The 26,403-nt window shown below is 34.4% G+C and overlaps 1 protein-coding gene and 1 pseudogene across 1 annotated transcript in view; both read right to left on the bottom strand.

Annotated features, from left to right (window-relative positions):
- Positions 1-377: 377 nt before the first annotated feature.
- On the bottom strand, positions 378-9,723 carry LOC139871244 (glutamate receptor 2.8-like; annotated as a pseudogene).
- Positions 9,724-10,447: 724 nt separating this feature from the next.
- The window catches only part of LOC139871243 (glutamate receptor 2.1-like), a 74,491-nt gene continuing 58,535 nt past the window's right edge, over positions 10,448-26,403 (bottom strand). The window contains exons 3-8 of the mRNA XM_071858974.1: positions 15,188-15,253; positions 14,345-14,548; positions 12,654-13,819; positions 12,257-12,569; positions 11,419-11,816; positions 10,448-10,912 (exon numbers count right to left, since the gene is read on the bottom strand). Coding sequence (XP_071715075.1) covers positions 10,496-10,912; positions 11,419-11,816; positions 12,257-12,569; positions 12,654-13,819; positions 14,345-14,548; positions 15,188-15,253 — 2,564 coding nt within the window. The 3' untranslated portion in view covers positions 10,448-10,495. The remainder of the gene's footprint in view (positions 10,913-11,418; positions 11,817-12,256; positions 12,570-12,653; positions 13,820-14,344; positions 14,549-15,187; positions 15,254-26,403) is intronic.

Genomic DNA, 26,403 nt, shown 5'->3' with positions numbered 1-26,403 from the left:
ATATTTAGAATTATTGTAGCAAAAAATAATAATTATATAATTATTATGGTGTTCTTACTAAGGTAGGTGTTATTTGTATTTCAGTTTGTAGATCTTATTATTATGTCTAATATATGAACGCTCGCAAACTTTTTTCTACTGCAAACGGTTTGTTTTTATGAAGACATAAGATAAAATAATGTCTTATTATGTCTGCAAACTCGCAAACTTAGAAATATACTTCTTAATGTTGTAGACAGAGTTTAGAAAGAAAGAAAGAAAAAAAAACATTCATCGCTATTAGCATATAGACCCTTAGGTCACACCTTCTCTAGATATATGGTAAAAAAAAAGAGCACCTAAGTGATGTCATTTGAACCAAGGATCATATTTGCTATCAGATCCTAACATTTGTAATATTCAGTTATGAGCTTTTGTGTATTTACAGATGATCTATATCAACTTGTGTCAACGAACTAGTTGAACTGGTCCCATCGAATGAGTGAATTGGTAATTTTACATTAACAACCACATTAGACGACTGTCTTATTTGGTCTTTTATATATTCCAGCATGAGTTTGAAAAAATTTGTGAGTTCTCGATTAGAATTTCTAAATTCTCTGATGCTCATGAAGATGTACATGATAAAAGAAACTGTTGATGTCCCTGCTGTTAATGCGAATAGTACCCAAAAGCTTCGAGAACTGAGACTCTCATCTTCATTAGGGAAGTTTTCGTCATCCAAACACTTCTCAGATGTAAGAAAAGCGTCCTCAAGTTTTTTGATCTTCCCAATTTCTGATACGTTCATTAGCGCTTGGTTTACCTCGGAAAGCCTTGTAAATTTCTTTTGAAATGCCTGCAAGTACAATGCCGCTTAATGTAAACACCGAATACGTCTGTAATAGTTGTACTTTGACTTTGAAAGTTAACTTTTCTACCGTTGAATTTTAAAATTGGTAAGAGATCCTTAATTTTTCTCAACATATCCAGTCATTTTAAGTATTTTAATAAGTTCTACAAATGCAAATTTTCATCTTAAGACTGGTGATAGAACACATTTATCTTTAAATGTATAACGACCTCAAGAATGTGAAAATATTTGCACGAGAAAACTTAAAACCATCCCAAAATAGGCCAGTGGTTGGGACCATGAACTCATTGCGAGAGGTCGTAGGCAAGGTTGCAAAATTCGCTATTCGATGATTAATCGGTCGGGACTTTGAAAAGAGTAATCGGCAATTTGGAGATTAATCGGGAATTAATCGGATTATACTTTATACATTTAAATATTAAATTTCAAAAATTATATGTGTAAATATAGATGAAAACAATAAACATAAACATAAAGTTCAACATAATTGTCTAAAACTGTTCATTTTGTTCAAAAACTATGAAGTTCTTGTTTAAATTCATGTTAAAATGTTGACCATTATTGACTTTGACTGACATTGAGACCAAATTCAATTTTGACCCATCAATTGACGTTGACCAATTAAGTAAACGGATTTTGATTATTCGGAACGGATTGTTTTTAAAAATGATTAATCGGGGATTAATCGGCGAGTAATCGAGTTTTTTACAACATTGGTCGTAGGTTCAGATTTTGGGGTGGCTTGGTTAGGTTTGGAAAATGGTCACGGTTTTATTCCAAATAGGCAACATACATCAGAGTTAAAAATACTCGCCAGCCCGGGTAACCCTAACAAGGAAAAATCGCGTAACTTAAACTTGCACAAGAAAACTTACAAATCCAAAACCTCCAACTTTAAATGTCTCTCTAGTTCTAATAAAGCTCTTGCAGTATTGAGATAAAAAGACTTTGGCTGCAGGAACTTCGAGAAAGATGGCAGCTATTTCTCCACTGTTGAGGCCCTCAGCGTATCTATGAGTCGAGTTATAGCTTTTGACCTTGATGCTCGTGAAACCTAGAACGTCCTGTAAGTAGTGACTGACTAATGAACCGTTGCAGTAGCCCACAGTTGCATTCATGTTTCTGAGCGCCTCGACATTGGTGATGGTTGGCTCAAGCCTTTGTGCTGTGAGCATGCTTGCCAAACTAGCCGTGTAGCTCTGTGTGATGATTAACGCCACAAAAGCCACATGACTACTGCCATTCTTGAAAAGTTGCTATGAAATTTGTCTCTTGTTAGCGAAATTCATCCTTTGGTCAACATGAAAGTATTAGACTGATTGTATAGATGGGCTCGAGTCCATTAAGATTTAGTTATGTTTCTAGGGTTTCTAAGTAATCGTTACAAATATTGTATCAATAATACACAATAATCTACGGGGTATACATTATTCTATATGCAAACTCGATTGCATAAACAGTTAAAAACTTTTTCCTCTCTCTCTCTCTAAGGCGATTTGGCGGGAATGTTTGTTACTCATCCATCTCCCATCTCCGCCATTGATACACCTTCATCTCTCAAATCCGCCATGGTTTTTTCCTTTCCAGTTTAATTTCTCGCTACTTTTCCATCCAATTGAGAGAGGCGAGCATCTCTGTAGGATTTATTTTTGTTCTTGATTGACTCTGTGCCAAATTGGATCATGTCACCTAAACCTAGAAAATCAAATCGTACCGGAAAAATTCCAGGAAAATTTGACAATTCAATCCATGATCTTAATAAGAGCAAGGATCAGAATAAGAGATCTGAATTAAAGAAATCTGGAGACTCTGTTGAATTGAAAGAGGCTCGAGAGAAGAAGAGTACTGAAGCCTGTGATCATGTGAATGTCAATACTGTATCTTCTGGTACTGTGTTACCTGCATCTAAAGCACAACAACCAGATGGTAATACTGTATCTTCTACTGTTATTGTTGATTCTGTGCCTGTTACACCTACATCTGTTCCAATTATTGAACCTGCATCACATATAAATAAAACAAAGGATGTAAGTGTGACTGATCTTGCTTGTAATGATAACTCTGATAAAACTTTATCATATGCTAGTATCATTCAAAAGGAAGATTTAGGAAAAAAGCTTGAGTTTATTCCCACTGTCTCTGATGATACTGGTGAATTTGTTGTGTTTGATGATGAATTCATTGAAGAAAGTAGTAAACAGTGGCAATTAACTGCTTGTGGCTATATTATTGGATGTTCCATGTCTTATAACGCATTGAACTACAATTTAAGGAAAATGTGGAGCAAATTTGGACTAATTGATATTATCATGGATTCCAAAAGTATTTGTTATTTCAAGTTCAATAATGAACAGGGAATGAACAAGGTGATTGAGAGTAGTCCTTGGATGGTTAATGGAAAACCTCTCCTTGTGCAGAAATGGGACCCAGACCTTTGTCTTGAAAAGATTGATCCTATTAAGGTGCCTGTATGGGTAAAATTTAAGGAGGTGCCATTAGAAGCATGGAATGTTAAGGGCTTAAGTGCAATAGCTAGTAGGGTTGGTAAGCCTCTTTCAATGGATACAATTACTGCTAGTATGTGTCATAAGGGTAGTGGAAGGGCAGGTTTTGCAAGGATTATGGTTGAAGCTGAGGCATCCAAAGGTTTTGTTGAACAAGTTGAAATTAAGTATATGGATAAGACTCAGAAAGTTAAAGGGATAAAGAAAGTGGCTGTAGAATATGAATGGAAGCCTAGTGTCTGTGAGCATTGCCATGTGTTTGGACATAATACTATGGAATGCAGGGTAAGACCTAGAACAGAAGAGGAGCTAGAAAAACTTAAAAAGAAGATCATTACTTCTAATGATGATGGATATGTTTTGGCCAGGAAAAAAAAGAACATCATTAAGGATAACAAAATAGCAAAGAATGCAAATGTGGCAGCTCCTAAACCTGTGTATCAAGCAAAAAACAGATATGTAGCACTTGCTACAGATAATGAGGAAAGTAATGATAACCTCTCAAAGGTTGATGAGTTTTTAAAGTACAAGAAACAACCTAATCTTGAAGACTCAAAAGATTGGACAAATGAGATGTTTTTGTATTTTAAAAAGCAATGGGAACTAATGTATAACAAAGAGAATGAATTGATGGAGGATGTTGTCCCTAATGGTATGGAGAATGTATTGGCCAATGAAGTTAAGGGCATGGATGATAGCATTCTTTCTTAAACTCAAAATGAATTGCACAAAAGAGTTTAGGGTTGCATCATGGAATATTAGAGGAATGTCTACTTCAGATAAGCAGTCTGAGGTAAAGAATTTTATTAAGGATGAGAATCTAAGTATGTGTTTTATTTTAGAGACTCATCTTAAAAAGAATAACATTAACACTGTTTGTGCTAATGTCTTTAATAAGTGGAAATGGCAATCCAATATCAACTATAGTCTCAATAGTTGTAGAATTATAGTGGGTTGGGATGAGAATATTGTGAATGTTATGGTGATTAATTGTACAAGACAAGCTTTGTTTTGTATGGTGGAGGTTATCAGTTCCAAAGCAAAGTTTTATTGTACCTGTATATATGCTTGCAACAAGGGTAAAGAGAGGTTAGCTGTATGGGATGAGCTTATACTACAAAAAAGGGTGACTAATAATTGTCCATGGTTTATTTTGGGTGATTTTAATGTTACTAGATACCTTAATGAGCATTCTTCTGGCACTTCCTCTATAACAGCTGAAATGAATGAATTTAATGATTGTATCAATCAAATTGAAGTGGAAGATATAAGGAGTACTGGTTTTCATTTCACCTGGACCAAGTCATTGAAAAATCCTAAGTGTGATACACTGAAAAAACTGGACAGGATAATGATTAATGATGCAGTTATGAATTCTATCCCCCAAGCTCATGGTATATTTCTTCCATATATTGTCTCTGATCATAGCCCTGCTGTCCTATGCATTCCCAATTACATTGTTAGTAAACCTAAATCATTCAGGTTTATGAATTATGTTGTGGAAAAAGATGAATTTTTACCTATAGTGCAGAATGGGTGGGATGTGCAAATGGTGGGCTGCAAAATGTTCTGTTTGATTAAGAAGCTTAAACTTCTTAAGAAAGACTTGAAGAAGCTCAACTGGATGAATGGTAATACTTTTGATAGGGTTAACACCCTTAAACAAGATTTAAAGAATATTCAAAGCCAGATGGATGATGATCCCCATAATGCAGATGTTAAGGAGAAAGCTATTAAAATATTGAGTGATTATGAATCTGCAAAGCATGAAGAATTTTTAATTCTGCAACAAAAATCAAAAATAAAATGGCTTAGTGAAGGGGATAAAAACACAAAATACTTTCATCAAGTCTTGAAAAGTAGGAAACAAAAAGCCAGAATTGAAAGTATTTGTGATGAAAATGGAGTTAGACATTATGGTGATGAAGTTGCTGAGCAATTTGTTAAGCACTTCCAAAGGTTTCTAGGTGAAGCTGATAATGTCAGTCCTATTGATTTGTTGGGGGATATTTTTTCAAAAAAGCTTAATGTGAATGAAGCTAATTCTATGGTGACTGATGTTTCAAAAGAGGAAATCAAGGATGCTATTTTTGATATTGATGGGGATAAAGCTGCTGGTCCTGATGGTTACACCTCTCAATTTTTCAAAAAATCCTGGAGCATTGTTGGGAATGATGTCTGTGAGGCTATCCAAGAATTTTTCATGACTGGAGAATTAATTGGGGGGATTAATTCTACTCTTATTTCATTAATTCCCAAACTAGATACCCCTAACAAAGTCTCAGATTTTAGGCCAATAGCTTGTTGTAATGTGATTTACAAGGCTATTAGTAAGATTTTGGTGAATAGAATGAAGAATGGATTGGAGAAATTGGTGAATATAAATCAGAGTGCTTTCATTCCAGGGAGAGCCATTCAAGATAATATCTTGGTGGCTCAAGAGCTATTGAAGGGGTATAACAGAGCTGCTGGTTCAAAAAGATGTGCCCTTAAGATAGACTTACAAAAAGCATATGATACTGTTAGTTGGAGTTTTTTAAAGTCCATTTTAGTGAACTTTGGTTTTCATGAAACAATGATTGGATGGATCATGAAATGTGTGTCTACAACAAAGTTCTCTATTTGTATCAACAATGAAATAAAGGGTTTTTTCAGTGGAGGTAGAGGATTGAGGCAAGGGGACCCACTTTCCCCTTATCTCTTTACTTTAGTGATGGAAATTCTCAATTTAATTCTTGCAAAAAGAGCTTCATAAAATAATGATTTTAAATATCATGTGGGTTGTAAGAGAATGAAACTCACTCATGTTTGCTTTGCTGATGACCTTTTGGTATTCTGTCATGGGGATATTAAATCAGTGAAGATGGTTAAGCTTGCTTTGGAGGACTTCAGTAAGACTTCTGGCTTATTCCCAAATGTAAACAAAAGCACTATCTTCTTTGGAAGTGTCAATAGGAGCTTGCAGTGTGAGATTACTCAGATTCTTCCTTTTAATGTGGGTAAACTTCCTGTTAAGTACCTGGGAGTGCCACTGCTAGCTAAGAGATTGGGAGTTGCAGACTGCAAAGAAATCATTGACAGAATCAAGAAAAGAATTAGTAGTTGGACTACTAAACATTTATCATATGCTGGAAAACTCCAACTTATTGCATATGTACTATCTTCTATGCACATATACTGGGCATCTGTATATAAACTTCCTAGCACTATTGTCAAAGATATTGAAAGAATTATCAAATATTTTCTGTGGGGTCATGGTTCTGGGATTAAAGGGAATGCTAAAGTTGCTTGGAAGGTAGTTTGCACTCCTAAGGACCAAGGTGGTTTAGGACTTAAACCCCTGCAAGACTGGAATGAGATCCTTTTGATAAAGCAATTATGGAATCTAGTTGCTAAAAAGGACTCTTTGTGGTATAATTGGGTAAATCTTGTCAAGCTTAAAGGAAAGTCTATTTGGGAGGTGGAGTATAAACCTAATGATAGTTGGGGTTGGAAGCAACTTCTGAGTATGAGAGATAGAATAAAGCCTCATGTTTTTGAAGGTAATGATGGCTCTTTGCAATGGATTTCTAATCAGGGCAAGGTTGGTTCATATAAAACTAGTCAAGTTTGGATTGACTTGAGACCTGTTCATCCAAAGGTCCCTTGGCATCATGTGGTTTGGTTTCCTCAGGCCAATCCCAAGCATGCTTTCATATTATGGTTGGCTTATTTAGACAGACTCACTACTCAAGAAAAGCTGATGAAATGGCATCCAAATAAGAATTTTAAATGTGAATTGTGTGGGTCCTGTGAAGATTCAGTCAAACATTTATTCTTTGAATGTGACTATTCTAAGGTTGTATGGAAAGAATTGAAAATGTATCTTCTTTTCAAGGGATTACCTGATAATATGAGGAGCATTGTTAACACTCTTGCAAGCTATCCCTTCAGAAATCAGATTTGGGATGTCATTAATAGGCTCTCCATTGCTGCTATTGTGTATCACTTGTGGCAAGAAAGAAATAGCAGGATTTTTAAAGGAAGAAGAAAGAATGCGATGGATGTTGTCCTTGATATTGTTGCTGGTATCAAATTAAAGCTCTGTACCCTAATTGTAAAGGGGTCGAATGCAGTAAGGATTGCAGAGAAGAATTGGGGTTTGGTTTTGAAGGGTGATCGATTGCATCTCAAGCCCGATTGATTGTATTCGATGTTTTGGTTTGATCGGTTGTAGGTTTTTTGTTATTTGTATTGTCGTTTTGTTGTTGGGGGTTATGGATATTCCCTGCCCTTTGTATCAAAAAAAAAAAAAAAAAAAAAAAAAAAAAAAAATCGATTGCATAGAACCATCGCGCTTCTAGCAGAGTGGTATCCCCATTCCTTGTGTTTGGGGCTAGGGTTGAGGTCGTGAGTTCGAACCTCGCTCAGCTCACACTCTTCATTAATCTGCATGAAATATGAGATTCAGATTGACCCTGAGGGAGGTTTTCTCCCGGATCCATTCAGGATTCAAACCCAGTCCGCCTGCCCCTCGAGATGGTTTAAGGATCGGGTTCCTGCGATGCGATTCAGGTTTCCTTCCGAAAGTATGTGCGTGAGAGGCAAATGATCGCGAAGGTGGTTAATTCCCATCTGGGTGATGCAGGCAACTTGCCTTTCAAAAAAAAAAAAAAAAAAACTCGATTGCATAGAAACTTTCGACACATAACTAAACCTTAACAGACCAAGACCGTCTATACAATTGGGCTGGCCCAGTCATAATATTCTAATACTACATTCTTATAGAAAAATCTGTGTTAACATCAAAGTGAAAGTTTTTTTTTTTTTTTTTTTTTGAAAGGCAAGTAAGATTTTAATATAAATAAAAGAAGTACACGAATTACACTAGCAAATCGCTAGAAAAGACACAGACTGCACACACGCACACGAGACCACAAACATACTCACGAATAAAACTCACAAAACAACAAAGCTCGGAACATTAAAGGGATATTTGCACGAAGACACTAAAAAACACCCGACGACAAGTAAAGGAGACTATGAATCCGAATCCGATGGTGCGCAGGAGGAACAACATGAGCAACAACCAACTTCATCATCGTCCTCATCAAAGTGAAAGTTGATATGTTACCTCGCAAAGAGAAGAGCGTTGCAAAAGCAAGCCAAATGATGATTCCGATTTGGTTTATTATGGAGCCTCGTAGATAATCGCAGTGAGTCCTTTCGACCAACCAAATGATGAAACCCTTATACAGAGTGATGGCTGCTATAAACCACCACATTTTTGTAGTAAAGGGCTCCATGAACAACCACGGCTCATTTGATAATCTAGATCGAACAGGTACGATCATCTCCAAACCTGATTCCGTGTACGGTTATGTGAAATCTACGTACTCTTGCTTGCTCGCCATAATCGTTACATCACCTGCTATTGCATCAAACTTCTGCACCAAATCCAAAAAAAAAAAAAAAAAAAAAGAAAGAAATAAACACCAAATCAATATGAATAACATATTCAGTATGAACGCTACTGATAAAATTGATCTGATATGGTGACCTGTTTTGGTATTTCTCTGATCAGATCAACATAAGAATCGTAAATGCGATATAATCATATGGAAGATGCAACTCTCTCATTAATTCATCAAACACAGCAATTACAAAACCTCCAAACACATTTTGGTTTTTATCAGGATCAAATTCAACGTTGACGAACTGCTTGAACAAAGAATGACCAGGAACACCAACCCTCAACCGAACCTCGTAACTTTCGGCTAGATTACAACTCCGCCTATGAACTGCATACCATGGTTGCACAGGCCACAAACCTGGTCCAACATTATGAATAAAATGATTGTAATTAGTAGCTACTCCCTTTATTTCTTCTTCAACCGATTCTGAAAACCCTAACCCTTCGGTCCAGTATACACTGTGATATTGCTTTCCTATCACATAGATAATCTCTATTATATTTGCTCGAAATCGTCTCTGGTGGGACCGGTACTGATAGCTCAGAACCTGTTTGTTGAAATGCCTGAGAGAGACAAGAGATGATTGATGCCGATGAGGAAGCTAGATGTGAAGTTTCGCATATAAGAGTAACTTTACTAATACCCCACGAATAAATAATGAAATGAATCATATGATGAAATGAATTGTACCTGCAATAGCTGCATGAACAGGCTTGTTTCTTGAAATATGAAGATATGAAACTGAAGCAGCAGCATTAGTACTTTTATTGTTGAATTCTTGAATTGCTATTTCAATGGCCACTTTGGTTTCTTTCCCAGGCCTAGACTCTTGATCAAGAATGACACCGAGCCTAGTTATGGTCGTCGATGCTTGCAGATAAAGAAACAATGAGAACACGAGCGACGCAATCATATAGCATGTGAAGTTACAAAATATTCATTGAGATTCTTGTTTATTATTTTCATTGAATTGATCTATATATAATATATATAATGTTTCAACATGCAGTTAGCTTGTAGGATATTAGGTAACCAAAAGTCCACCATTCGGTTTATTAGAATATTCATACTTGCGAAATTTCTATTAGCTTTCTCAGATATGGACACATGATGCACAAACAATACTTACAGTTATATGTATAATTATATTATAAATCGTACTCAAAGCTTACGAATGATGTTATCATTGGTTGAATTAGATATACATATGTGAGTACACCTATATTAGTCTGAAGATCAAGTACTCTAATGGTTTGAAATTCAAAGGAATTTTGGTTAGTATTATTAGTCGTTTAAAGTCTTGCAAACTTGTTACAGAGTATATTACAAGCCGGTCATCAATCTGACTAATTCATCTTCTATTATACATTATATACATATATACGAGTTTCTGTTCGGATAACTTGAGAAGGCGAGTATTCCGACCCAATAATCTAATGTTGGTTTAATAACATTTGTCACCTATAACATATCAACAGTTTTCCTCAACAAACTCGTGATTTTACAGGTCTTTCAACTAGTTATTATAATTATGATAAATAATAAGTAAATTTACATTAAATAATAAATTAATTTAAATAATAAATAAATAATACTCCGCAATAAAGATAGAATCATGAAATTGTACAATTTTCCGTTTTTACTACCAGACCTAAAATTCATATATCGTGTACTTTCATGTCTTGTTACAAATCATTTCGCTCATCTTGAGTCAATTGATCGATGTTTCGAGTGTGTCTAGCACTTTCTACATTTACAACCATGCTCGATGATCGCCTTAGTTTACGTTTCCAATCTTTGATATAAGCCAATATCAGTTTCGACATATTTGTTTGTTCTTGAATATTAGATCTTCTAATATCTCTGATGCTCGTAACCATGTAGATACCAAGTGCAACTGTTGATGTACCTCCGGTTAAAACGAATAGTATCCAAAAGCTGTGTGGGCTAAGACTGTCTTCTTCATCGGGTGAAGATTCTTCGTCCACACACTTCTCAGAGATTATGTATCTGTCTTCAAGCTCTTTGAGTTTCCCACTTTCAGAAACATTCATTAATGCCTTGTTTGCATCTGAAAGCCGCGTAAACCCCCTAGGAAATGCCTGCAATTATGATACCAGATCGTTAACGAATAAGGTTTTTTTCTGTTTAACCTAACTGGGTTATCTACAGTTTACGAGGTTGTTATAGATGTTTGAACCTAAAACATTCATTAGGACCCAACCATTATACTATTTTCGTACGGTTAGTGTTAGAATGTCTACATATTATATAATTTGACTTGCCATGTAACAAAGACTCCAACTTTACTACTCTTCATATGGGTTCTTTGTGCGAAGTTGTTTTTTTTTTTTTTCCTTTATTTTCATAAATTACTACTGTTTGCCAAAATCATGTAACTTAAGCTGTTTTTCTTTATCACGGAGTATGTTTTAATCAAACTTTACTACTCATCCTATGGGTTCTTTGGCCTAGTAACACATTAATATTAAACGGGTTGAAATTGCCACCTCTTAAGTTATTTGACCCAATTTGACTACATAATTTGGTTTACATTTTAAGTAAAACTGTATGAGAATTGTAAGGAATTTGGGTTACAACGACTTACAAATCCGAAGCCTCCAACTTTAAATGTCTCTCCAGTTCTGACAAAACTCTTACAGTACTGAGCTAAAAAGACTTTAGCTGAAGGCACTTCGAGAAAGATAGCAGCTATTTCACCGCTGTTGAGGCCCTCAGCGTATTTATGAGTCGAGTTATAACTTTTGACGGTGATATTCGTAAAACCGAGAACATCAACCAAATATTCATTCACAAATGATCCGTTGCAGTAACCAACAGTTGCATTCATGTTTCTGAGTGACTCAACACTGGTGATGGTTGGTTCAAGCCTTTGAGCTGTGAGCATGCTAGCCAAGCTAGCCGTGTAGCTCTGTGTGATGATTAGTGCCACAAACAGCCACATGATTATTGCCATTCTTGACAAATTACTGTGCAACTTGTCCCCTGTGAAAGAAATGGTAATATTAGCTTAAAATTGGCAAGATGGGCGGGTTTTAGGTAAATTATACTCCGCATCACTTTCATAGACCAGTCCGTACTCACGCATAAACACTTGTTCTCTGATTTTTTTGTTCTTTTATTCTAAACTTTAGTTAAATTTACTTATGAGTTGTATACTTTAAATGGAATTGATATGGCTTTCAATCTGTCCAGTGGCGGATGGATCCAGAATATTTTTTGACGGGGTCAAAACGTTAAAGAAGTTGATAAAAACAAAAAAGTGGGGTCAAAATATAGTACTCTTACATATACATACACTAAAAAATTTGTTAGCCGCAGGCGGCTGACCTCATTAGTCCTTTTTTTAGAAGTTAGACTAATCTGTTTGACCCGTTTGAGATAAAACACAACCAATGAAATGAGTCAATTTGTATATATGGTACCTCTTAAAGTGAAGAGTGTAGTAAATCCAAGCCAAATGATGATTCCAATTTGGGTTATAACGGAGCCACGAAGATCTTCATTGTGGTTCCTCTCGATCAACCAAATAATGAACCCATTGTAGACCGTGATCGCACCTATCAACCACCACATTGTTGCATTGAAAGGCTTCATGAACAACCATGCCTCGTTTGATAACCTCGATCTAACGGGTACAATCATCTCCAAACCTGATTCAGTGTAAGGTTGTGTGAAATCAGCTAAATCATGTCTTTTAGATATAATCGTTACATCACCAGCTACTGCATCGAACGTCTGCATAAACACAAACAAAAAAGATTAGTAACAGAAAGGACATATTATATTACCAATGAATATAGTTTAGATATAATGTCGTACCTCAGTTTTTATTGATTCTACCAATTTATCATATGAATCGTTAAATGGAACAAGATCATATTGCAGGTTCATTTTTCTCATCATTTCATCAAAAACCCTGATTGAGAATCCATCGATCACGGTTTCGTTTTTCTCATTGGTTTTAACGCTTACGAATTGTTCAAACAAAGACCGACCAGGAACGCCAACTTTCATTCGATCCTCTGAACTTTCGACAAGATTCCTGCGACGTCTTTGAGCGTACCATGGCTGCACTGGCCAGATAAATAGTCCAACATTATCCCTTGAACGAGCATAGTTAGTTGCTCCATTAGTGACATCATCAACTGTTTCCGAAAACCCTAATCCTTCGGTCCAGTACACACTGTGATATCCCTTTCCTATTACGTAAACAATCTCTACAATCGTCTCATTAATCGGTTCCCACTTATGAGAGTTTGTTTCTAACGATTTCATGACGTTATATCCCTGCACAGCAAAGATTCCGGGTTCATCCTGCTCATCTTCTTTAGGGTAATCTAAACGAAACTTCAGACGAAATCTTTTTCTAAAATCTTTAAAATCTTTGGTGTTTTCATTAAAGTAGCTTTTGACTCCAATTATACCTTTCAATGAAGAAATCATGGTGGAATTAATTGAATGAAAAAGATCCGTAATTTCGTTAGTTGCGACCCATAAATACCCTTCTCCAATCATTTCCATTTTCTTTGCAGCTTTAAACAGGCGAACCCCGAGTTCTACAGATGTATGAATTACAAACACTTTACGTCGTTGTTTCTTGAGTACCTCAAGCTCTTTTTCTAAAGAATATGAACTTGTAAGTGGCAAGATATGGGTTAGCTCTAAATCTTTTTTTCGAAGGGCTTGAGAGAAATGAGATATGATTGATGATGATTTGGATGTTTCGTATATGAGGGTAACTTGACGTATACCTAATGATTGTAAAATGGCCGCTATTGCGTTCATCTGAGTGGTTTGTGTAGGAACAGCTTGAATGAAAAATGGCCATTGTTCGGTTTCTTTCTGTTGACTTGTGCCAGCTAAGGACAGAAAAATGGGGATTTCGTGTTCGATATTGCTGATTACCTCAGCAATGGCAGAGGCTTCTTCCCATGTTTGACCTCCCAAAATGTCTTTTACTTTGTGTTCATCAATAAGCTGTTTAGCTGCATTTTTACATCAAGTTAGCATATGGGAAAGATTTTAAACAACCAAATTAAGCATTTTTAACATAAATTAATCAACTTTTTTACTGGAAATAAACCTTATCACATCAAGTTAGAATATGGGTAAAATCTTAAACAACCAAATCAAGCATTTTTAACATTAATTTATCAACTTTTGACAGTGGAAATAAACCTGAACACATCAAGTTAGCATATGGGTAAAATCTGAAACAACCAAATCAAGCATCTTTAACATAAATTTATCATTTTTCTCACTGGAAAGAAACCTTATCCTGTCAAGTTAGCATATGGGTAAAATCTAAAACAACCAAACCAAGCATCTATAACAAAAATTTATCGACTTTTTACACTAGAAATAAACCTCATCACAAGAAGTTACCATATGGGTAAAATCTAAAACAACCAAATCAAGCATCTTTAACATAAAATTATCAACTTTTTTACAATGGAAATAACAAACCTTATTATAACAGATCAAATATAGTAGAAAAGTGAACAATTTACCCGCAAAAGCTGCGTGGACAGGCTTGTTTCGAGAGTTTTGAAGGTATAAAACCGCAGACTGATTGTTTTTGATGTTGAATTCTTGCATTGCTAACTCTATTGCTATTTTGGCTTCTTTTCCCGGCCTAGACGTATGGTCAAGAATGGCACCAACTCTAGCAACCCCTGTCTTATTTACGACTTCTGGGACAGTTAAGCTTATTGCTTGCAGAAGTAAACATGTGCACAAAAAATAAATAAAAGAAAGAATCTGGTAACTATTAAAGTTATGCATCTGAGTGAGATTCTGCTTTATTCTTTTTCTTGATTGATACTTTAAAAGCTAATGTATTTTTGTATTAAGTCATATGATTCCATGATTTATACTAATATTTTTTTTAATCAAAAAGTCTATCACATATTCACACGGCTTGTAGAAAACTCTATGCAGGAATTTTCATGCAGCCTTCATTAAAGTTGACCATAGAAAGCCTTGAGGCACAATTATACTGGATTACTGGTAAGCATCAACTAACTGTTTATCTCTTTTAATTAACCCATAATTTCTAATTTCTGTTTTTATATATGCAAACGGTATAAGTAGTTTATAATGTAATAAGTTATTAAAAACTTTAAAAGTATAAGTATGAGATTCTAGAGGGGTCAATGATATGGAATGTGATAACTTACTTAAATCCTTCGCAAGTTCTGACTTTGCAAGGTTTTTAAGGTCAGTTGGGTCATTTTCAATGATGACTTTGTCAAATGTCAACATGCATTAGTCTCTGACTAGATGGTTTATTATAATATACTGTACATGTTTCCACCTAAAGATAATGTAACTGGTTTGGTTAAATCTATTACCTTGTTGGTTTAACAATCCTACAAACCAAACTGGCCGGCTAGCTAGATTAACAGGCTTGGCTAGACCTGCCAAATCGACCAATAAAAGTTAGATTAACAAAGTGGCCCAATAATTAATGGAATTTGGTGCTTAGAAAACCCATATGCATATATGTATATAGCAACACTTTTCGTTCAAGAAAGGAAAGGGAAACTAACCAGCTTACTATTAGACCATTCTCTACTCATGTAGTATTGTTGTGGTGTTGTAGAAGTGTTTTTTTCTGTGTTGGGTGAAGGGGGCACTATGGTAAATGCATTCTTGTGGTGTTGTAATGTTTTAGGTAAAATATAATTGGTATTGGGTTAATTAATAGTATTTAATATTATAATTAAGAAAAGAAGAAGAAAAAAAGGTGATTGGTGCCAATGTCGTTGTGGCCATCCTAGTTTTTCCCACCAAACTACAACAATGGAGTTCACAACAATTGCATAAGGGAGTGTTGTAATTGTTGTGGCACAACATTTGGGCATTGTTGTGGCCTATAGTGTATGGTCTTATCCCATAGTATTAAACTAGTGTGAGGTCCCCGATATCCCACTATCCCAATTTAATAGACTTTACATAAAAAATACACAGTTTAAAAAATGTTATCATCGCCTAGTACTTTTTTGTTTACTTTTCTGTTTTATCTTTTACATTTACCTATTTTTTTATATGCATAAAGCAAGAGTATAAAATGAATTTAACTTATTATTTTTAAAAGTGAACTATTAAATATTAAATTGAGACCTCTCAAAAAGAAAATCGGGTCCATTAATTGTGACGGAGGGAGTAATAGTAAAATACTTACATCTTTGGTCACTAGATTTAACCATTTTAGGGTTCGTTTGTTTACCTCTTAATGGAATGGTTCAGTACTGAATGCTGAACTATTCAGCATTGAGTGTGTTTGTTTCTGACTTTGAATGACATATGGTGCTGAATGGTACAACATTCAGTCTGAATCATTCAGAGATGAAACACTCTCTTAACCATTAAGAGGTTAAATTTTATGTAATATTCTTCTTAAATCGTATCCAGAACACTTATCAAATAAGTATATTAAAGTTTTTTGTTAATGTTAAACGATAACAAGTTGATTTGATTAATTCATATTGATTATTCAAAATGATTATTAAACAGCTTATTGTCATTCTGAACTAAATTCACTCAGGACATCTGAATCATTCAGAGTATGAATCATTCACTGCTTAATCATTCAGATTTATCAAACGCACTCTTACTTTATAAATAAAACAAAAAGAAAAAAAAAGTAAATAGACAACGCTCTACTTACATTTTTGGTCCCTCTTTTTAACCATTTTAGTCCTTAAACAAATGGAGAAAAAGTAAATGGTCACTGCTCCTTACCTCATTTAAAAATATATTGAATAGCATGGTTTCAATAGTAAAAAAAAAATGCTAAATGAGTCAATAAAAATTGATTTTTGTTATAATTCAGTAGGCTTATAACTAATTTTGACCTAAGCCTATACAATCCTTAAATATGAGAGAGTAGTAATGGAAGAGAGAGAGAGTATATTTCTTATATGTAAGAAAAATGGTGTGTATATGTGTGTTCATTATCCACATATATATAGTACAAATTTTACTATCCATATTTGACTAATTACCATCCATATTTTACTACTAAATTTACAACACTCCCCCTTGGATGGTAATTTTTTTTTAAAGAGCAATTAATACTGCCTCGTTAAAAACCTTGCTAAAGAAAACCCAGTGGGATAAAACTTTAGCTAAGGGAAAAAGAGTGCAGCATAGAGTTGACTCCCCCTCAAGTAGACAACGCTGAGTCGTCACATCTTTTGAACTTGCCTCATGCCAATATTGTGAATGTATGTTTTGAAAAACAGCGATTGACAGTGCTTTGGTATAAAGATCAACAGAGTTGTTGACTGAACGTTTCTCATTTTAATCTGGTTGTCTTTTACGAGATCTTGAGTATATGAGAAGAATCTGAGGTTTTCATCTGAAACTGTATCATCTAAATCTTTTATGTACAAGTTTGGTCCACGTGATTTGTCTACAGTCTTCTTCATGGTTTGTTCAAACTGTTGTTTCAATTCCTATTCCCTTTCAGTCTTTTTCTGAGCCTTACTAATATACCATTCTTTTCCATCAAACTTATGACCGTTGAGACTGTTTATAACTTTAGCGCCTCGTCAGCATTTATGTTTTGTTCTGTCATTTTTTGATACTCTTCTTTCATTTGTACTATGTAAGCTGTATTATCTTCATAGATAGTTGTTAGGCTTTTATAGCGTTCTAGTCCACAAGAATCAATAATGATTTGTATCATTGATCTTAACTAAAATCATTCCCGAGTAGCTTCATGTAATGCAATCACTTCGGCATGATTTGATGATGTTGCAACAAGTGTTTGTTTTGAGAACGTCATGATATTGCGGTGCCTCCATTTAGGAATACATATCCAGTTTGAGATTTAGCTTTATGTAGATCGGATAAATAATCTGCATCTGTATAACCAAACAAATCTTGTTTCGAGTTGTTAGAATAAAATAATTATAAATCAGTAGTTCCCCGAAGGTATCAAACTATTTGTTTGATCCCATTCCAATGTCTTTTGGTAGGGGCTGAGCTGAACCTTGTCAACAAATTAACTGCAAAAAAAATGTCAGATCTTGTATAATCTATAAGATACATAAGAACCTCAATTGCACTAAAATATAGAACTTCCGATCTGTTAAAATTTTCATGATCTTCGCAGGGATGAAATAGATCAGTGTCAATATTGAGTGATCTAACAACAATGAGTTTGTCTTTAAAAAAAATGTTTTAAAATCTTTTCGGTATAAGTTGTTTGATGTACAAGTAAACCATTAGGCATATGCTCAATTTGCAATCCAAGGTAATACTTGGTTTTTTCAAGATCTTTCATTTCAAAATAATTCTTTAAAAGTTGAATGATTTCATAGATCTCTTTATTTGTTCATATGATGTTAAGAACATTGACATAAACAACTACGATCTCATATCCGAACATTGTTTTTATAAAACATACGTGCAAAATAAGTTTATATTTATACCCTTTTTTTTATCAAGTAGTCATTTAATCGGTTATACCACATACGTCCCGTTTGTATAAACCCACTTAGAAATCTTTGTGATTTAATGGAATATATTCCCTTGGGTTTTACATTAGATGCTTATGATACCTTAACCCTTTAGGTATATTCATATATATCACTATTAAGTGATCCATACAGATAAGTAGTAACAACATTCATGAGATGCATTTAAATAACTACCAGGTTGATTAAGTATCTAATAAGTAATTGTATCCATTACAGGAGGATAATTTTTCCTCCTAATTCATTTCTGGTCTTTGTGGGAAATATTGAGTTACAAGTCTAGTTTTGCCTTGTAACTTCATTTGCACATTTCTTTTCGGATAAAAATTCATTTGTATCCCATACGTTTCACATCTTTAAAAGTGATAACGATTGATCCGAAAACTTTTCTTTTATCGAGCGATTCTAATTCAGCTCTTATTGCTCCTTTCCATTGAGCTCAATCATGTCCATTTTGTATATTCAATGACAGATTTTAGTTCCAGATCATCATCTTTATTCATGATGTCATTGTAACATTATATGAAAATATCTCATAGAGATTTTAGTTTCATTTCGGTTCCATAATATTGCATAATTTATCGCAATTTTAGTATTTACATTTATCAATATCCTCTGCAGAAGGAATATTGATTTGTGGTTCTTCTTGAACACTTTCTCTTACCTCATTATCAGCTGATTTTCTTTTTCGAGGATTTTTATCTTCGGAACCAATTGATCTTCCACGTTTGATGCGTGGCAAAGACTCAACAGTGACATTATTGCCAGCTTTTAGAATTTCAGTTCGAGCTGGAGCATTTATCGCTGGTATATATGATTTAGTCACTTTTTTATATCTGTAAATGCATAAAGTAATTAATTTGCAAGTTCTTGCATATGCATTATTTTTGAACTTTCGTTTCACATTCTTTTGTGCGAGTTCAATATACCTTAATTGATGTTCGCATCATGAAGCATCATTTTATTTTTTATTTTTATTTCTCCCCCTAATCTAGGGAACAATGTTTTATTAAAATGACAATCAGCAAAACGTGCTGTAAAAACATCACCCATCATGGGTTCAATATATCTTATGATTGAAGATGTTTTATATCCAAAATATATTATCATCTTTCTTTGAAGAACCATTTTATTGTGTTGTGGTGATACAATTGGAACATACACTGCACAACCAATGTTTTAAGGTAGAAAATATTTGGCTCTTGGCCAAAATCAAGTATTAAGTGAAAATATTTACGACTTCCACATGGTATAATGCGAATTAATGTCGCAGCATGTAAATTTACATGTCCACATATAAATATTGAGAGATTTGTACTCATTATCAATTGTCTAGTTATTAGCTGTAAGCGTTTATCTATTGATTCAGCTAAACCAATTTTGTGTATGCACATGAGCAACTGGATGTTCAACAACAATCCCTGTAGATATATAATGATCATTAAATGCTTGAGATGTTAACTCACCAGCATTATCAAGTCTCATCCTTTTAATGGTGTAATCAGAATAATGTGTTCTCAATTTAATAATTTGTGCAAGAAACTTTGCAAATGCCATATTACGGCTTGATAACATACAAATATGAGACCATCCGCTAGATGCGTCTATTAGAATCATGAAATATCAAAATGGTTCACATGATGGATGAATTGGTTCATATATCTGGTGATGTAGCGTGAGGGTACGAAATAGTATTATTTTTACTAGGAAATACTACAAAATATGACACAAATTTTATTAATTTACGGATGGGATATACCTAAACCTTGCTACAACACTATAGGCAGTGTACCTAATCGTAGAGTAGTGTAGTTTTTAGTAAGTCCGGTTCGTTCCACAGGGAGCTGGTGAAGTTAACGCTATATTATTAAGTTTATTTGTAAAAATATATATATAAATAAGTAGTAGTATTATTATAAAATGGGGGTTTTACCGTTTAATGACCGGTTTGTCGATTTTAAGCGTAAAAATAAATGACAAAAATTAAAGTGCGTAAAATAAATTGCGATAAATAAAATGACAGAAAATAAAATGACAGAAAATAAAAGTGCGATGAAAAATACAATAAAACAATTATGCTTATTTAAACTTCCGTAATCATGATGTTTAACGTTTTGATTTTAATTAATTGTTACTCGGGTTAATTGTCCTTTGTCATGGTTTATTTGATACCTATCTGGTTTTTATCCATAATAGTCCATCGGTCATAAATATAAAGTGCGAGTGTCCTCGTCAAATTACCCTTATACCCGAAGTCAAATATTCCAACTAATTAAGGATTTAAACTGTGACGCAGTTATCACTTCTGTCAACAATTACACCAGTTATCACTGTATGTAATCTACCCCTGTTTTGATTAGATATGAATATTAATTTACCCACTTGATCAGTTTGAATAATCAATTACCCAACCCGAATAATTAATTAAATGATTATAATAGATTCCATATGAACGTCACTAAATAGGACAACCATAATCATTATTAATTATTAGGATAATTAATTTGAAGATAGGTTCGACAGACTCCAACGAGTTGTCACTCAATTAGACAATACCCCCCATCTATTAATAGTCAATAGTCCAATTTTCACAAGTGTCGGTCTTTTGCCCAAACCTTAATTATGGTACAAAATCCAATAACCCCGTCTTAATATTTAGTCAAACATCACGATTACTTCGGCTTAAATAAGCATAATAATAACTTAGTTACGAGACATTAATTTAAAAAGGAAAAACATAACTTACAGTGATTATTAATCGCGTAGCGTTACACGGACAGAGTTCCTACTTTAAAACCCGTAAAACATTTCTTACAATAACCCAATTATTATTAATCTTAAATTAAACTTAATATTATAAATATAAATATAAATTACATAAGAAAGAAAGAAGATTGGAAAAAGGTGTACATTTTTATTACTACGTGAATTCCATTTTATAGGCAAATGTTGATTTGAAATTTTCACTTATGACCCCTTAACTATGCTCAATTAACAACTTTTTATTATTTATTATTATTCTTATTATGAATTATTTAAATATTATATTATATTCTTGTGCATAGTTGACTTGTACTTTCAGCTCCGTTGCGTCGAGCGTTGATAGTTGGCTCGGGTACCGGTTTCGGATTTTCGAACGTCCTTGCGTACAATTTAATATCTTGTACTTTGCATTTTGTAACTTGTACTCTTGTCATTTTTAGACGTTTCTCATCAATAATTTGAACCACTTGGATTGTATCTTGTACATTTGAGCTTTTTTGGACGTTTTGGTCTTTCAAATCTTTGTTTTTGTCTTTAAATCTTCATTTTCGAGCGATTTGCGTCTTTCGTCTTCGCACTTATTTATTTAACTATTACAACTAAAAATAAGGAAATTACATTTAAAAACTTTACATATTGGAACGATATTGCTACTAAATATATGTTCATTTGGAGCACTATCAAATATCCCCACACTTGAGCGTTGCTTGTCCTCAAGCAATACAGAACTTGAAATAAAAACATACATGAATCACTTTTTTATTCATCACACTTTGTACATCAGTGATTTTGATATAGCGGTATAAAAAATGACATTAATGATGGTTAAAGGTGGGTGTGTCATCCACAGTTGCCTCGGGTTTAGGTCAACGACACTTGCAATCAAATAGCCGATTTACTTTCGGTTTCCAAAGCAAAGTGCACATTTGAAAGGTGGTTTACAGTCCCACATGACTATTAAAATGTAGATCCTTAAGGAAATTGGATCTTTATGAAAACATTTGATCTTTTTGAAAATTTAATCTAGCTTTTACCCTAGATAAGTTTTCCGGAATAACCCTTCACCGGTGTTTGCAAAATATTTTTGTGGGTTGTGTGGGTTTCAGATTTGAAAATTTTAGCTCAACACTTGTGGTTTTGTGTTACCCACTTGCTAACCTTGTATTAGGAAAGCAACACGTCCAGTTTACTTGTCCCGTATATTACCTTTCGGCAAACTACCGTCCGGTTGTAAAGGAAAGCGATGAACAAGAAACTGTTAAGGCAATGTCCCGTGACATGCTTTTGATTATGGTCTTATTAACGTGTCGGATGCTAGAACTATCCTTGGTAGGAGCGATAGTAAAGATCATCCTATAATTTTTCGGTCTGGCACAAGGTCCTGTCTCCGACCATGCTATGCAACCACCGTTCTTACGGTTGACACCCGATTTGGTTCAGGTGACCTAATGAATTCCAGGTAAATTTCTTAGGATTTTACGTTCAATGGTAATGAACGCATTGAAAATGGTTTTTCAGAAAACAAATCGGTTTGTATTTTTGATCAAAATATTTTCTCGTTCATGCTCGAGTTTAGATATCATCGAATTCCATGAGTTTGAATTCTCAATCTTTAAGGTCAATCTCTAGGATTGAGTATTATCAGTCTTAAAAGGTGATTTTTAATCTTTAAGGAGATTATCCTTTTCTGGGGATCTGATTCATTAGTCTTATCAAGCTAATTTGCACGGTGCCTCCCCATTGTACGAGATAAATCCTTCTCATGGTTAGGATAAATCTGACCACTTGGCAACCCTGTTTGATGCTGAGGTCCGTGGATTTCCTGCTGATTTTAGTGATGACTTTTCTAGATTTTTCGTCAACCTACAGCTGGTCTGGACGACAACTTCATGACCTAAATCAAGAAGCGTGTGTCTTTTTCGGAAGACTTTACTTCCTTCAAATGATGGAATTGATTCATCGTGTAGATCCATCTTTCTTTCAAATGTATTACAGTAAACCGGGTAAAACTGATTAGTATCGTCCAAAGCAAAAGTACCTGCAATAATCTTGTACAAAAATATGTGATATATGTTTTAAATTGAATAACTTGGTACATTCTTCCCACACTTAGTTTCTTTCTTTGCCTTTTTATTTTCTTCTATTTCATTTTAAATGAATTCAAGCGTTTTAGGGTGTTTCTCAATTTATGTCCTTTTCGAGGTAACGATAATTTCGGTATTATAACCTAGTTTTCATCGTTCATAAATATGTATAAACATGATTTTGAGTTCATTTAGTTGAAATTTTTTTCAAATTTTCACAAAATTTGGCAATTAAAACAAGTGTAAACCCGAAAGAATTTATAACCCTTCCCCACACTTGAGATCTTGCAATGCCCTCATTTGCAAGAAATCAGTAAAAATTTAAATTCATGAGGGTGATTAGTGTAGAAAAATGATTAAAAATACCGAGTTTGCAAACATATTGTTGTTATTTCACATTTGATATTTTGTTTCTTGTCGTCAAAATTAGTACCTTTTTCTGAACTTAATGACAGTCTTTGAAAGTGCGCTGTTTTACCCTGTTGTGTACATAACATAAAATACAAACATATATACATATTTTTGAAGTTTGGTATATAACCCCACGTTCAAAAATTTATAAAATCTAATATTTTTTTTTTCGGCATACTTTAAATCAATTAAATTAAAAATAATGATAACAAAATTTCTCGTCCCGCCCTCGGTTAAAGTAATTTCGGTTCAACTACCTAATCTTCAACTCACGACGAATTTTAGAAATCATTTTTTTACTTAATGAAATAAAGTAAATTATGTTTTTAAAAACTTAAATTAAAATGCATATTAATTTCATAAAAAAAACCTACAAAACAAAAATTCAGAATGGAGGGAGAAAACTAGTTCTTTAGTGTCTGCTGGCGGAAAAGACCAATCGGATTCCATTCTCGGAACTACACGAGAACAGAACAACTAATTCTAAATAACATTTTCTTAGAACATTTGAATCTCCCCACACTTAGGTAGCTGTGGTGTCGAAATTGTGATTAACTTCATCGTCAATTTCTTTTGGTCCATAATCAACTTGCATATCCGTGACTTTTTCTTTAAGCCATTGGTCGGATTCCTGTGTAATATCCACAATTTCAACTAGTTTCTCCTTTTCTTTAGGTGATAGATTGGATACTAACCGGTTACATAACTTAAAGTTCCCCTTGGTTCTAGCATCGCGAATCTGTTTAATAAGTTTCTTCATTGAACTATTAATAACGGGATCATTTAATTTCGTATCAACAACGGGGTTCTTTGTTATCATGTCATCATTAGGTGTTACTTCATTTTCCCCACACTTAGGCGTTTCATTATTGCTAAGTATTACCGTTGGAGTTGGTAAAACAACATGGTTATTACCAATCGTTTTTACTGGTTCAACGGTTTTAGTTGGTGGAGATTTAGACTTTCGAATCATAAAGGTGATTGATTTGTTACCACTTTTAAGTGTCATTCTTCCATTTCCTACATCAAATAACGCCCCGGTGGACGCAAAGAATGGTCGACCTAAAATTAGAGGAATGTTTGGGTCCTCTTCTATATCAATGACAATGAATTCGACTAGAAAGGTTAAATTGCCTACTTGAATGGGTAGGTTGTCAGCAATTCCAACTGGGTGCTTAATGGTTTGATCAAAGAGTCGAACACTCATATCCGTTGGACTTAACTTACCTACACCTAATCTTTTATATAATGAAAGAGGCATAACACTCACACTTGCACCTAAATCTGCTAGTGCATCATACATGACACAATCACTAAGTAGACAAGGAACAATAAATTCACCCGGATCACCTACTCTAGGTGGAGGTTTTGGTGGAACTGTATTCACCGGGTTTATATTTACGGCTTTTGTTTCTTGCACTTTCTTATTCTTTTTCTTCTTCTTCTTTCCAGAGGTATCACAATCTTTATTACCTATCACTTGCTCATACTCAACTCCTTTTCTTGGAAACGGGATGGGTGGTTTGTATGGTGCCACCACTGGCTTTACATACTCGGGTGGTGGTGGTGTAACTTCTTCATTGTTACTCTCATCTAAAACCTTCCCATCTTCTGGTGCTGGTTTTTCAGAATTCGTTGAAACCATATTAACATTCTCATTCCGAGGATTTACTTCAGTATTACTCGGTAGCTTTCCTTGTTCCCTCTCACTCATCATGCTAGCAAGAGTACCTACGTGTTTTTCTAGATTCAAAATGGAAGCTTGTTGAGTTCTTAATGACTGATCAAATCTCTCGTTCGTTTGGGTTTGAGTTTCAATAAATTGTGTTTGAGATTCAACTAGCTTGAATACCACGTCTTCCATATTTGACTTTTTCTCTTCGGTTTGTTGTTGTGGTTTATATAAGCCAGGTCTTTGTTGATTGAAAGTGTTGTTTTGAGTTGGTTGGTTATTCGGACCTTGTTGGTTATACGAGTTATTGTCGGGTCCTTTTGGATTGTAAAGAATGTTTTGATTTCGATTGAAGTTTAGCTTTGGCGGTTGATAATTATTTTGATAATTATTTCCAGGCCTTTGGTTCATATAGGAAACATTCTCTCGTTGTTCCAATGTTGGTTCAATGTGACAATCTTTCAACAAGTGTGGTCCACCGCATAGCTCACAACTGATTCGTATTGCGTGAATATCTTTATTCATCTTTTCCATTAGTCTTTCGAAAGCATCTATTTTTGCTGAAACAGAATCAAAGTCATGGCTAGAATCGGCTCTAGCCACTTTAGATGAACGAAAAATATCTTTTTCTTGGTGCCACTCATGCGAGTGGGAGGCTGTGTTATCAATAATTTTGTAAGCTTCAGTTGCGGTTTTCTTCATAATGGAACCACCAGCTGTTATGTCGATGTCTTTTCGTGTAGCAACGTTGACACCTTGGTAGAATATTTGTACTATTTGGTAAGTGTCTAAACCGTGTTGAGGACATCCTCTCAACATCCTTCCGAATATTGTCCACGCCTCATATAATGTTTCATTTGGCTTTTGCGCGAACGTAACAATTTCTCCTTGAAGTCTCACGGCTTTAGATGCCGGAAAGAATTGTTTAAGAAATTTTTCAACTAAAACATCCCATGTGTCAATCGCCCCTTCAGGTAATGATTCTAACCAATCTTTGGCTTCTCCCTTTAAAGTCCAGGGAAACAACATGAGATAGATCTGCTCATCTTCCACTTCTCGGATTTTGAATAGTGTACAAATTCTTTTAAACGTACGAAGGTGTTCGTTAGGATCTTCATTCGGTGCACCACTGAATTGGCATTGGTTAGTTA

The sequence above is a fragment of the Rutidosis leptorrhynchoides genome, chromosome 10 (assembly GCF_046630445.1).
Source record: "Rutidosis leptorrhynchoides isolate AG116_Rl617_1_P2 chromosome 10, CSIRO_AGI_Rlap_v1, whole genome shotgun sequence".
In the NCBI taxonomy this organism is placed as follows: domain Eukaryota; kingdom Viridiplantae; phylum Streptophyta; class Magnoliopsida; order Asterales; family Asteraceae; genus Rutidosis; species Rutidosis leptorrhynchoides.
This window is presented reverse-complemented; position numbering and strand designations above follow the sequence as displayed.